The sequence below is a fragment of the Aptenodytes patagonicus genome, chromosome Z (assembly GCF_965638725.1).
Source record: "Aptenodytes patagonicus chromosome Z, bAptPat1.pri.cur, whole genome shotgun sequence".
NCBI lineage: Eukaryota > Metazoa > Chordata > Aves > Sphenisciformes > Spheniscidae > Aptenodytes > Aptenodytes patagonicus.
In genome coordinates, this window is record NC_134982.1 from 38,553,111 (window position 1) to 38,568,299 (window position 15,189).

At 42.1% G+C, this 15,189-nt stretch overlaps 1 protein-coding gene across 1 annotated transcript in view; it reads right to left on the reverse strand.

The window, feature by feature from the left end:
- Positions 1-10,707: 10,707 nt before the first annotated feature.
- SAXO1 (stabilizer of axonemal microtubules 1) overlaps positions 10,708-15,189 on the reverse strand; it is a 41,903-nt gene continuing 37,421 nt past the window's right edge. The window contains exon 5 of the mRNA XM_076362155.1: positions 10,708-11,851. Coding sequence (XP_076218270.1) covers positions 10,899-11,851 — 953 coding nt within the window. The 3' untranslated portion in view covers positions 10,708-10,898. The remainder of the gene's footprint in view (positions 11,852-15,189) is intronic.

Below are 15,189 nucleotides of genomic sequence, written 5' to 3' on the forward strand. Positions count from 1 at the left end.
TCCAGATAAAACTATTTTGGGGTTTTTTTAAATCTCCCCAGAATTTTGTTCCTCTAAAATCAACAGTAATAGTGTATTTCTCTTAATTTTAATAGCAATTGCATTTAATTGGGGATCTGCTTGACTGTGCACAGAGTGCTTTATAAACTATGACATGAGGGAGGGATGATGTTTTTAACTTGTGAAATGATAATTATGCATGGAATGAAGGACAATTCCTTAACAACAATAATAATGATGATGATGATGATGATGATATGGTGGATATTTCTAGTACAGTAGTTAACAAAAACTACAATCAGAGAAATTGTCTCATTCAGTACAGGGAAGTATTTTCATTTGTTTAATAGCAAAACATACTCAGATGATCACGTTGAATAGTAGCTGTGTAACTGTGCGTAGGATAAACATGAAGGATCAGATCTGGAGGAGCCACTGTGTTGGCTCTGCACAGTGTGGATTTAATTTCACACGTCTGTCCCCTGAATTGTGACTTGGCAGCATCTCAGTTAAGATAAGGATTGCTGGATATTGTATGAAAGGATGCTTTCCTTCTCTAAAAAGAAAACAAAACAGCAAACTTGTATTTGTATAACATTTTGTACAAGTAATGCAGGTTACCTATTTATCTACTGCTGTCTGACATGTTTATTAATCTTAAAAACAAAAGCTAAACAAAGTAGCAAAGCTGTTGGAGTACTCTGCCCTAATTCTGTATTATGATAACAGCACACAGCTGTTACACAAAGTACACATGATCTACCTGCTTTGGAGAAAGAGGGTGTCTTAACTTGTTTTTAAAAGTCTCCACCCATTAAGATTCTGCACCCTGTCTTGGAGATCTGTTTTAATTCTTCATTTGCCTTGCTGTATTCTTTTTTGCTAATGTCTTGCCTCTGTTGCTCTTGCAGAAGTATAAAGCCATCACTGCTGGTCCTAGGATCATGGAAATCAGTAAAAGTATACTCCTTTTTTACTATGCAGCAACGCTTAAAGACATCTTGTGACTTTCCTCAGCAACCTATGGCATGAAGCAACCCCTGTTACTTCAGTCTTTCCTTATAGGTCTCTGCTGCCTTCAGTAATGGAGCTTGCAACTTCTTGAAGCATCAAGTGAATACATAGGAGGAATCCTGGTAATGATCAGAATTATGGGGGAGAGGGGAAAGAAGAAAAAAAACTAATAAAGCAAAAGAATTTTCTCTTAACAAAGACAAAATCAAGTTTTGAAAACTAAGCTGGTTCTGCTGTTGCCCTTTTCCAACAAATGATACAGTGTCTCTTCTAAAAGGGAACAGTGATTTTGCTCTGATTTACTGACAATTTCCCTAGTATGATGTTCCTGCATATGCTTTTTAGACACCTACACTGCAGATAAATAATACCTCACACATACATAAAGACACAGAGAGATGCAAGCCAAAGACCAGACCTAAGACTTCCAAGCAACAGTACTGAAGACAATGGGAATTCAGTCATTCGTTTTGAGTAAAACAAGTATAGAAGCTGGTGTTGATGTAAAATGAACAACAGGCCAGCTTAGGTTCTCAAGAGAATAATTATTCTCTCTTTATGCATATGGCTCTAGTTACCAGTCAAGTCAAAAAGCCTTCAAAACCTTCAAAGCAAGCTTCCAGTTCTGTTCTCCCCACTAATTTTCCTCAAGGAAGAAAAACAGTTCTGCAACAAGCAGAAAAATGCAGTGCTGAAAGGTTCCCCACAGGAGACCTACTCCTGCTCCCTGTTATGTGGCAAGGTAAGCACAGCTAAACTACTCCAGGCATGTATGTCTGCATACATGCTCTTAAAACCATAGAAGCCATAGGCAGAGTTTTCCAAAGTAACCTTTAGCTGGAAATTTTTTTCCTGCTATCTGGCCATGGACAGCAATTGAAGCTTTTTTCTTTTTAAGCTATGATCCTTTTTGCAAGTTACCCTCTCAAACAAAAAGCTAGTGATCGCCTTACTATCTGTTTGGTGTCCAAACTGATTCATAAATAAATTTGGTCATTCTGTATCAGCATAAGCTGACACCTCTATTTATAGAAAAAGGTGAACCAAGTGCTTACTCTCTTCCAGATTTTCAGGACCATAGAAGTCCTCGTAAGTTCTTAATGGCAGCTGTCAGCGAGTCACTGATCATTTCAGCTACTAAGTGAATGAATTAACTTCATTCATTCAATTATCTAATTTTTAACACAGAATCTTTCAAACTGTTTTGAATGTCAGATTTTCTTGCAGACTACCGGTGTACACAGATGGGAAGCTCAGAACTGCTAATGCTAACTATGGCTTTGCATATTAGCTGCAGACCATGGTTTGGGAATCACTGATTTAATCATTCCCTTCATCCTCTTGTTTAAAGGTGTATGTATATTTATCAATAGTGTTATGTATTAACTGTCACACTTGGCTTTTATTTGTGGAAACTAAACCAAAGAAGATGTCAAATACTTTAGTTTGCAAAAAATTGAGGGAAGGGACAATCAGACATCCTTTTTCTACTGGTCATACACATTTCTCACTAAAAGCATATTGATGAATCAACATTTTCACCTACATTGCTTTTCATCATCTCCACCCAACATGTCCCCTCCAGTCAATCAGAATCAAATGTAAAACCTGGTCATAGTCATTTTAATCAAATTTTCATATGAAGTTCTCACTAAGGCATTTCAGTAATATGCAACCCAACATGTTATTTATCCAGATTTATAAGGGGAAAAGCCATGTCTCAGCATCTCCTCTTCTGATTACAAGACTTATTTCTATCCTCCCCTGCCTTTCCACTGAGATAGACACAATTTACTTGCTCCCGTTCTCAACTTCACACATGAAGACATGAACACAACAATATATTTTATTCTCCATCTGTCCCTCTAAGAAGCAAATACGGTGCTCAGCCTCATCTTTCATTCAGTGATCACTGATGAAGACTAAGACTAGAAAGTCTATGAATCACAGACTCCAGCCCTTCTTTTTTGCCAGAATGGTTACAAAACCTGGAACAGCCTCTACTGAGCCATCCAATGCATTTTGGGTGGCTGAGGCAGCAAGGCTGAGAGTATACAAGTGGTTTAGCAATAGAGAAGTATCACAGCAGGGTCCATCTGGAAGAGTTTTTTCAAATGAAAAAAAGGAACTGACAAAACAGAGCACAAAGTAGCACATGAAATGTATTTAAAACAGGATCATCAACAGTGGCTCCTCACTGATCAGAGTTTGTATACCAGCTCATGCTCATATAAAGAAGGCTTTACGCAGGGAGAAACAAGGTTAGCACAGCAAAAAAATGGCTTCTGACCAATAAAAAACAATCTACCAGAAAAAACAAAATAAGATGAAACAAAATCAGTTCATAAGTACTCTTGCTAGAGATACTGAGGGCAAAGCATATACCCTGTCACTGACACGGAAAGTAGCTGACAGCATAACGTAATAAACAGAAGTGTGAAAGTTGAAATATTTGCTGCCAATATCACCAACTATAACCACAATCAGATGCGATTCATTCTCATGAGAATCTTGCCAGTGCTTTTTGTTTTGCTTTTCATGCAGGAAGCCCACTGGACGTGCTTTGCTCTTCACGCGTACCAGCTTTACACTGGTGCCTGCCTTTGGCACTGTGACTGATGAGCATGCATGTTCAGAGACCTGCACACACTTACTTCACACAGAAACAGGGGATGTGTGGGAATGTCTTTAATGCCCCTCTCTGAGTCTATATCAATCTGTACCATGTGTAAGTTATATTGCCTCAGGCTGCTCTGAAGTGTGGCAGATGGGAAGGAGTGATGCAACATTGCATCACCCATCGTACACCCGTTTCTCCTGGGCACCTCACTGTGCCAGTGCCAAGAGCCCAGAGCCGCCACTCCCCCCCTCACTTGCTTACATAGCTCCAAACAGCTCTGCAGGTCTTTGACCCTGACAGCTGATTTAATTACTAAATTTAATTACTAAACATTACTTCTTTCCAAGGAGAGACTCCACCCTACCATGCTCCTTCCACACTCCCTTCAAAACGACTGCCCCAGCAAGAGCAACAGCTTTTGAGGAAGATGGGCACCATATTTCTAAACGCCAGATTCCTCTGCACAGCATGTTGGTGAAGCTACTGCAGCATCACCACTAAGCTCACACAACAAAAGTGACCCTGGTACCACAAAATGCTCATCCTTCACCAGAGGTAGCATTCTTGTCTCGCAGGGTGCCTCCATGCTTGCCCAGACACACAGATTTCCCAGGTACTGGCTGAAAGACCAGGCATTTGGCTAAGTCCCTGAGGCTATAGGAGGGCTGCAGCGCAGCAGACAGGACTGCAGAAGCCGAGGCCCCAGCCGAACAGAGCCCAGGCAGGAGACTCCTCTGCAGGCAGAGGAAGTGCTCTGCAACCAGCGAGGAGCGGGGAGGCAATTCAGCCAGCTTAGGCAAGGGATAGGATTTACAAAACTCTGACAGCTAGGGCTTATAAGCCAAAACAATGAACAAATGGTGTGCTGCTAGTTTGGGCTACAGTTCTCTATCCTTCCTGCTACCACACTGCTTACCTCTTAGGAGAGGGAAAAAAAGGGAAAAACAAGACTGTTGTCTAAGCCTTTAAGCCCTTTGCAAAGAAAAGCTTTGTATTTGTGTAGATATAAATAAAAGTATGCAATTTTATGTGGCAAAAAGGGAAGGGGACACCGGAGGGTTGTACTCTGGCTACATATAAATACTGTTTGCTTAAGCAGCAGCAGGATGTAAACAATTGCATAGTAAGCATACAGTTATCCACACATGCTTAGGATGACATGGGCATGGGAAACCACTCCCTACCACTACCCTCTTCAATACTATAAAGTAGTCTGCTGCTTCTAGGTTTCGCATGAGGTCTGAGCCTACTTCATTTACAAACTCCCTAGGGCCAGTGGCAAAGCACAATAATAAAACCTGAACCAGAAAGATCACACCAGACAGGCCGTGAACAGCTTGCTCTCCAAGTGAGGAGCCAGGACAGGTTTCTTTTCTCTCAAGGAAGTGCTTAATGGTTAGGCTGAGGAGTAATTTGATTTGGGCTATATGGAGACTTCCCCCACCATTTTCAACATGCTGTTTTTTTAAAAAAGCATAAATTATTGGTTTAAATAAATAGCCCATGAGGTTGGTGGATGCTTGTTAAAACACTTCACCTACTGAAACACTGATGGAGTCAGTTTTCAACTAATAGCATACAACCTAGTGATTTTATTACCAAAAAAGAAAAATCTCACTGTTAACCCACTACACACAAATCACAGCAAATCAAATCCAGCTGTGCAGGAAGGATCCCACAGGCACTTTTCTTTTTTAGCAGAGAGCAAAGCAGAGCAGGGGCCAGCAAAGCAGCACCCTCAAGCCTGTGTGATGGCACTTGGCAGTGCCGCATGAGCCCTCTCACCCATCTGGGAACAGTTTTCCGCACCAACAAGCACAGCGCTAGTTAGCTGGTGGAAACACGGAATATAGAGCCAAACACACCATTGCCTCTTTAAGAGTTACCCTATTCCTTCCCTGCTAAATGCAGTCCAAAACCTCTGTGGGACAGACATGCAGCCAGATGGAGAAGTGAAAATCAGGTTGCCCCAAAGCAGTATTTCCCCACAAAAGCAAGAAGAGAGGCACAAATCATCACGCTGCTGCTTCCAATGTGGGAAAGAGTCAGAGAGAGAGAGAGAGAGAGAGAGAGAGACTAGTACAGTAGGGGGAAGAGGGATTTGTAATGGGATCAGCCAAAAGTAAACTCTGCTCAGAAAATTCGTTATGGAAGTTTCCCATCCCAGTGAACCCAGACTGCAGTTCTCTGCCCAAATGTCTCTTTCCAACTGAGATGACATGGCTCCCTCGGGGAGATCCTATCCAAGCCCCAGGAAAGTCCTCGTTTTGTCTTGCAAAGAAAGGGTTTGCTTTTTTGTACATTAAGTTCAGCTGCCTCCTGTCTCCAGAGTACCATGCCCAGGATCAATATTGCTTCCCTCTGTCATATGAACATCCTCGGTTCTTGCTGAAGCATACCACTTATCTTTCAACACTTTCTTCATAGCTTGGAAACACTTGAGGTGCTGACAATTTGCTCTCTCTAGCAATCTATAGCACTGGGTGAAGCCCTTTTTAGAGTTTGTAGTAGTAAACTTTTCACAAATTTGCTGCCTGTTCATATTTCTAGACCATAAGTATACAACTTACTGATTTTTTTGACCTCTCACCTATTGCCAACCGCAAATCTTCTCCAGATAGAGTAACTGCCTCCTGCAGGTGTGAGGCACTGGGATTTGCAGTCCTTGCAGGCACGGGTGGTTGAAAGGCTGATATCATGCAAGTCAAAACTGAACCAATTAGTTATCATCTCCCCCATTATTCCAGATAACTTGGTTTCTTTTGGGGTTGTTTTATTTTGTTTCCCGCTGAGGACAGTGGAATTAAGTATTTTTGCTCAGCCTTTCCACAGGCAGGAACCACAGTCCTGCCTGCCTTCTGGCTGAGCAGACATTCAGGACCTTCCAGGAAGCTGCTACCTTTCAAAATTTAGTTTGGATGTGTCTCCTTAATTCAGCTTTCGTGCTTAAGACTTGCCTAACAGATTGTGCTTTGCCCTGGAGATCAGTAGCGCTGGTGAGTTCTCCTCTTTTACGTTTTCAGGGACACAGGAAGAAAGTATCCCTCCAAATAGGCTCTGCAGTGTACATACTGGGGACTGTTCCTGTGCACAGCTGATGTCTATTGGCAATGAATACAGTAATTGATACCAGTGTAATAACCTGCTCTGGCAGTGACAGTTTCCATCTATTACTGCTTAGCACAATCCTTCTTGTTCTTTTTTGCATGCTTCATGGTACAACTCCCCTGGATGCCTTTCTCAACCCTGCCAAGGACAAAGCCCCTTGCTTTCATCCTTGCATTTCAGCTTTTGAAACACTTTTTGATTGTAGCCTTTGTATTTAGGCCAGTGTTTAGGTATTTGTGCCACTATCCATTCTTCACAAGTACCAATGAATGAAGCAGGAGGTTGATTACAGCTGATTCCCCTCTTTCTGCCCATTTGTTCACTGAGTGAGAAGCGTTGTCTTGTGCTGCATCATGAATGCAAGTTTCATGAGCTCCTCAAGGCTGCTTTCAACACTGGAAACTGGGCCAAAGGCAGGTAGTCTTTTTTTCACTCATTATTTTCCCACAAAACAGGTAAGATCACTATAAAGCATCTGAGCGGTTTCTGAACAAGTGCTAGTTCATCTAGCACTAGCATCTAGCATCAAGTTCTGCCATGCACACAAGTATAGTTTCATTTTCCTCCTCCTCCCGTAAGTAACTTCAAAAACAATTACACAAACCTGTGGTGCAGTTCAGTGACCTTTTAAGCTCTTTTTCAGGGCTTCTAACATGTACTTGTACTTCCTTCTTTCTGAGATTGTGAAAAAGTTAAATTTAATTGGCACAAACAGAAGGTAAAACTAACGTCTGCTCATCTTTATCCATAAATTCATTCTGCATGAAAACAGTAACCAAATCCTGTGTGCTGCAGTGCAGCCCATCTTTATTTTCTGTGTTAAACACCTCAATTATCCCCCAAATTATAAGTTTCTCTTATGCTGACTGTCTAATGACACTGCCCATTTTAATAAAAATTAAACTGCAGGCTCTAAAGATATTGCTTTACTTCAGCTGTGTTACAGAGCAAAGGGAGGACTGCTGCCTCGACAGGAGGCCAAGAGGAGCAGAAAGGCAGCCCTGTCCATGAGGTGGACAGGCTCACCTTGTGATCAGCACTCCACTCGGGAGAGGAAGAGGAAGTTGACAGAGACAGGGTTAAACAAACTCTTCCTCCAAGGGAGGTCAGGCAGCACACGAAGGCTCTGCTTCAGGGCAACACAAAATTAGGAAGCATTGAACAATTTGTTTGGGAAGGGGGGGATGCACTTCCACAGCAGTTCCAGCCAAGTCAAGTCTGGGCTATCATCTGAGCCATGTGTTTCTTTTTGCACTGACCTCCTGCACCTGAGTTGGTAATTGTGCAACTGTGTGGTGTACTGGTTCAGGGAAATGAAGTAAAGGGGTCTTAACCTTACTAAAACACTGATTTGCCTTCAGCTAGGTCAGTCTCCTGATCTAGCCCATCATGCAGTCAGACAGGGCTAATGTTCTTACTAGAAAGAGGGACAATGGGGGAAACATGCAGCTGCAGATGGAGAGAAAGGTGAGACCGCAGCAGCCCAAGCTTTAATCATCTTTAATTTCTGTGGAACCACACCTTTAGTCATTCAACTGAACTCACGTTGTTCCTTAGTGTTAACATATATATTGGTTTTAATAATTTTTTTATATATTTATATACAAGTCAGGAAAAAAACCCAAACCTGTGTCTCATGCTGTGAAAGTGTTGGAATTAAACCAGTCATGTCTGATACTGCTGCGAGCTGGTCCACTGTTTGCAAAATCAAGACTGCTGTTGTTAATGTTCAAAATCCAGCAATTACTAATGCTAAGTCGCATATTGCATTGCTATCCATTTTGATAAGACTAACTTCCAGCCAGCAAAAAAACCTCACAAACCTGTAATAAAGATAGATTTACACACTAGACTCTCCTGGCTCTGTATTCGCTGCCAGTCTCACATCAAAGAGTTGAAAGAACAGTCAGGGAGCTTTCCTGCATAGAAGCACAATCTCTTCTGCAGTCATAAGCCCCGCTGTTTCTTTCATATAAACTCAGTTTCAGAATTGACAGAATTACAGGCTGATAAATAAAATCAGAAAAATAAGTGAATAAAAATAGATGGGGAAGAAAAAATATTTTCCTGTCAAAGCTCAACATTAAAGACATGAAGGTTCAAGAAGGCTGGTAAGATAGTAGGAGCTGAAAAAAATGCCAGACATACTCTAGGTCAATACCTCACTACAGGTGAGTGAATATTTTACAGATTCCTGAATTTCTGAAGGCTGTGTAGAGCCATCAATGGCTACATAGTTTGGCCCTTTTGTATAGTGTAATCTATAGAGATTTGCCTAGTTGTTCCTTCTGCAAGCACATAATTTTTTATTGAACTAGAGCACGTGTTTAGAAAAGGCCTCTAGGACTGATTTAAGGACTTCAAGTGATGCAGAACCACTGTGCCTCTAGGGTGATGTTGTGGTTTAACCCCAGCCAGCAACTAAGCACCGCACAGCCGCTCGTTCACTCCCCCCCGGTGGGATGGAGGAGAGAATCAGAAGGGTAAAAGTGAGAAAAATTGTGGGTTGAGATAAAGACAGTTTAATAGGTAAAGCAAAAGCTGCGCACACAAGCAAAGCAAAACAAGGAATTCATTCACTGCTTCCCATCGGCAGGCAGGTGTTCAGCCATCTCCAGGAAAGCAGGGCTCCGTCATGCGTGACTTGGGAAGAAAAACTCCATGACTCCTAATGTGCCCCCCCGCTTCCTTCTTCTTCCCCAGCTTTACATGCTGAGCATGACGTCACATGGTGTGGAATATCCCTTTGGTCAGCTGGGGTCAGCTGTCCCGGCTCTGTCCCCTCCCAACTTCTTGTGCACCCCCAGCCTACTCACTGGGGGGGTGGTGTGAGAAGCAGAAAAGGCCTTGACTCTGTGTCAGCACTGCTCAGCAGTAACGAAAACATCCCTGTATTACCAACACTGTTTCCAGCACAAATCCAAAACATAGCCCCATACCAGCTACTGTGAAGAAAATTAACTCTATCCCAGCCAAAACCAGCACAGGTGATTGTTCCAGTGGCTTCCCAACCTCAGGGTCAAGCATTCACGTTTCCAGATGGAATGTGTTTGCCTTTAGCTTGCAAGCACTTATGGAAGACTTCTATCCCAATGGGTTTCAAAGCTTTTCAAAAGTTTTAAAGTACATTTATACAGAAAATTGTCTTCCACTTCCTCTTTAAAGGCAGCCACTTAGATGGTGAGACACAAGCCTTTCCTCCAGCATGCAACAGCTCTACCTAGCACTTGAGCTAGATAGTCTGGAAACAGCCAGAGCTGCCAGGGGTAAGGGAAAGGAGGATTTAGGAAAGTAGAATGCACTTAAGAAGCTAGTAAGTTTCATAGTGCTAATGTAACACTCATAAGCCTACAGAAAAGCACCTTAGACACAGAAATGAACAGTTCTGGTCAGAAGCTTAATACTGGCCTTATCCAAAAGATAATAAAACTCCAGCTGCTGGCTGAACTGTAGCAACACATGACAATTTCAACCCTTTGATGTTTCTGGTACCCTTGCTGCATCCTGCAGTGAAGAGCTTTTACTGAAAAGCTTCCCTTGCAAGTTGTCATCCTAGGGTGGCATCTTTGGCATGACATATCTGATAGCCTAGCTCTGGGCAGCGCAGTGACACAATTAATGAAGGCACAATCTTCAGTAATACTTATCCAGTAATTGTACCTTTTGTATGTGTCTTCAATGTGAGTGACTGATAAAGCCAGATCTCAGATGTTGTTATCCAGCCATGACTTTTAAGTGTGATTTCACAGCATGTAATTCATCTGAAGAGGCTGTTCTATTGCTGTCATCATGGACATGGCTGAACCCCCGTTACACTAATAATAATGTATGTTACTACGAGATCTCTCTTTTAGTGTCTCAGGAGGAGGTTATGTCTCTCAATTAAAGAGCAAGGGTTAGGTGCGGAAGAAGAAAAAAATACAGGGAAACAAGGATCAGTGTGTCTCTTCCCTGGATTTTATGTTTTTCATTTGTGCAAATGATCCAGAAAAGGCCAATGCCTGGGAATTAAGTTTATTTTAGGAGCTCTCAAATATGAAATCAGTAATTGGTTTGAAAGAAAGTTACAAACAAAATCAAGCTGTCATTTGTAGCTCACTGAGGCCGTGCTCTTTGAATCCGTTTCCAAGAGGTCTGCACCCACCCTCTTTTTGCTTCAGTGTCCGCCTTGCAGGCACTCACTCATGGAAGCAGGGAGATAGAGATTGTGACCATCAGCATCAGTTCCCTCAAAGACGTAGCCGGGTGGGTGTTTGTAAGAGGCCAAGCATCTAACAATGCCCTTTGGTGTGTAGCTGGTAGCATAGACGGTTTTCGCATCTAGCAGAGTGTGATGCTTTGGGCCTGACCAGCCAGGTTTATAGCTCTTCGTAACTGTGAGTGGATGAGGCACATAATGGGTCTGAAAGGTAGTCAAGAAATCCATTGGTTTTGCTGGGAAAGTCAGCTCCGGAACACAAGTGATAGGTGTTAGTCTCTTGCACAGCCAAGGTTTATAGTCTTCCTTCATTGTAGAAGAGCTACTGAATGGCTCAGTACTTATTTTAAGCTGGGCCAAAGTTTGACACATCTTGGCTGGCTTGCCATTTGGGTGCTTGTAATGTATCTGAGTAGTGGTGTGAAGGTCCATTTTCTCCAGAGGAGGAAGATATACATCAGGTTTTTTGGTGAATACAGGAGGCCGTGGCCAAGCTTGGTATTTTTCCTGAAACTCGGTTGTAGAGGAAAATGGAAGATCATGGAGAAGCTTCAGCTTGCATGGTTTTGCCAGCTTGGCTGGCTGACCAGCCAGCCCCTTGTAAGAAACTTTATGAGTAGTGAGGCCATCGAATGGGACCTCATTGACCTTGTATTTCTCATATTTGTGGATATAATGTTTCTCCAGAGGATGTGGCACATAATTCACTCTATAATTGGTTATATTCTCAAAGGGAGCCTTGCTTTTCTGGACCAGATTCAGAGGTTTGCAGCTCTGAGTGGCAACTGGCCCCCTGTAGAGATAGTCATCCTGGACAATGGTTCTGTGGTCAAATTTTTCTTCTGATGGGTGAAACCTGTCGTTTGGTCTGATCAGCTCTGCCTTTGGTTCATTCCATAGCATGTAGTCACCTGAAATGTAAGAGGAATCCTATCTAAGTGCTCAACTGAAGTTCTTCGGTGAGTTTAGGCTTATACCATATTATGTTTTGATTATTACATTTTCTACTGTAATAAATATTTGTTGATGCTGTAATGATTGACAAGTCCTATTAAAAGAGCTGCTGTTAGAACACATTATACACTAGTGTGCTAATCCCTGGAAATGCTTAGCATCTACACAGGAAATGGAATGAAAATAGTCCTGTACCCACACCTACAGAGATGGTGAAATACAATGTCGGAAGATTAAATTACATTCTCAGTCTTGCAGAGACATTTTCTGCACGTGACTGAGTGGGTGCTGTCCTTGTGCTCAGTCAGCCAGAAATCATGAACGCGGAGTATCATGACACTGACTTCAACCCCCTTCATTTACCTTCCTGCAGCTATGTTGTGGCTGGCTCAGAGCACAGGCAGAGTATGACTATGTCTGCAGAAGGCTGTTCAGGTGTCTCCCACAGTATCTCTGGGGCAAGGAGAACCAGATGTCCACCATTCCACTCTAAAGGCCAAGTGGCAGAGCTACCCTTCCTCTTTCTACCTTCTCATCTGGGGATGACCTGATTTCTCAGCTGCACAGATGTGATGCTGCCTACTGTTTGCTGAGTTCAGGGTTTTGCAGCTCATCTGGGTGCCAGCAAGCTGTGCTGTGTGGCATCTCCTCGGCTCTTGGCTTTGCTCTCTGTGGTACTCCTGCTGTCAGTACAAGCAGCAACTGAGAAGGAGCTTGTAACTCTGTCTCCAAGTCTTCCTTATTAGAAAAACTATGCTGGAATTTGCAGATCAAGCCTACACTGATCTGAAACATTGAATCATGTTGCAGAGATGGTCCATACCCCAGAAATCTTGCTATCCAAATTCCTGACTAAGAAAACAGTTTAGGTGGCATTTTAGAGACATTCATATCTTCCTTCCTCGGCAGGATACCAGGAAAAAAAATGAGGCATTGACACTTAAAAAGATTTGCACTCAGTCACACTAGAAATCTATTGTAAAGCTGCCTAGCTCTCCAACCAGTGCTGCAGCCACAAGACCGTCAATTTTTCCCTTCCTACTAATCCTGTGCAACTTCCCCTAGAGAGCATTATGGTTACTGGTAGGAAGTTGAAATGAAATAGTTTTGGAGCTAACCCAAGTCTTTTTTTTTTTTTTACTTTTCCCTCCTTTCAAACCACACTGAGAGTCATGAGGCAAATAAGCTTGCAGCTGACTCTGCACAGGAAGGAAGTCTGGATTTCAAAGTACTAGAGAGTAAATGATGCAATTAGGTATCAGGATATTTGAACTCACCAATCCAAACAGTTATTCCTTTTGAATGGCAGTGGCTATTGTACTGCACAAACACAATTACACAAAGGATGTGTTCATTACAATGTGAAGTTGACCAAAAAAAAAGTACCTTTTTGCCCCAATTAGGTGTTCATTTAAAGTCCTTCTGGTTCAAATCAAGCCACTGCCTTTTGCTCTGCCCTGGCGCAAGAGAGGAAGCAGCAGCCACAGGCGACGTGCTGCTCCCAGTAAGCGCCCTGGCCCTTGGGTACCAAGCTGCCCTCGTGCCACTAATTAGTGTAGTCAGCTGAGAACCTGGGCCTGCCTGTGTGCACCAACATAGACATTCATTTGCCACTGTTGGTGCCACTGAAGCCCAGGCTGCACACCCTGCTAGTGCCAGGGGTGTTTAAATGCCCCAGGTGCTCCTGTTTCTCTGGGGAAATAGAAGATGTCCAGGCATCACTGCACTGGTGGGATGCTGACCTTGTGCCCATGCCTAGGGTACATCATTTTCCTGGAGAGATGGTCCAGCAGGGTGGACCACAAGCGTATATGGACACATATCATTACAGGCAATGTATTAATAAAGTGTTAAAAAGTGAGAAGCTAATGAGATTCAGCCCATCTCTAAGCAAGGGCTCATTCAGAGATCTGACATTTCAGATGCCAACCAAGAGTTACCAAAAAACTTTTTAGGTTCTCCCATCACCTTTGCTGGAAAATAGTCTGTGCATTTTGGATGTAACCACAGCTTTTGCAAAATATTCAAAATATGATCAGCAAGTCCATCTGTCTTCAATTTTAAAAATTTACAAGCTCTACACATTTGGAGACTTCATAGGCATTATGAATTTATTTTACTTAGTGTAAGCCAGCAGTGCTACTATTCCTTCAAAATGTGTTACAATTTTATTGTAACTCTAATTCTTCTCCCATAGATATTAATAGTTTCCCATGTAGCACAATCTTGAAAACATTAGGGGGTACAGGATGGAACGGAGGATATGAACCATATGTTATTGGAGAGTTAGGTATATCTCACTATAACCAAGCAAGACAAAACTAAAATTAGATTACGTACCTGCAGATAGATAGAAACAGCTATGTGTGTGCTTGGAGGAGACGAGAATTTTGAAACCTTAAGTTGCAAAGTCATCTGACATTAACCGTTATATGCAATAGCACCATCTTAAACCTACAGTGCCATGTGGGATGTGGTGTGTTTAGTGCGAAGAAGTATGACAATACAGTAGGAAAGGTAATTTAATGCCAATGCAGCACTCTTTTATGCTGCTTAAATATTTGAATTATGATAATTAATTGAATAGCATGTTTCAAAATTTCACACTTGAGTAGTGATCAGTAAAACCTAGTAATGCTTAGAGAATAACACAATGAAAACTTGTATTTTTTGTGAACCTGGACCTTTAAAAGGGAATTCATTCAATATGCAACTTGATCTTTGAGGAGAGGGTTTGGATGAAGATTTCCGTTTGCAGTGTTTTGAAAAATACTGCAAATTATAACCAAATGTGGCTGTGACACATTTTATTAGAGCTCTGGAGTAACAGTTAAGGTGCTGACCTAAACACTGATAAAAGACAAAGATATACATCTGGTTCAGATACAAAGAAGTTAAGGATATCTAAACACAGAAGGAAAGATCCTCCGCTTGCGCAAAGCAGCCTTTTTGGCTTCACTGAAACTATTCCAATGAATACCATCTGGTGACATTGCCTATGCAAAACAAAGTGTTCAAAATTGTGTAAACGTGGGTATTTTGCACCTGTGGGTCATAGTCTTCATGACTCAAGTCATTCTAAATGGACAGTGTTTCCTGTGTGCTTAATGTAAAAATTCCAGTTTATGTCATTGCAAACATGCAGCTGCACTGAAGTCTGTCTTTCAGTCATTTCAGCTGGGTAATCTTAACACTGCATTCACATACCTTTTATTTCCTTACTTCCTTTTTTCATTTTGAGTTTTCAGAATAAAAATCGTTTCTGTACATTGGGACAAATCTCGATGCCAGCACC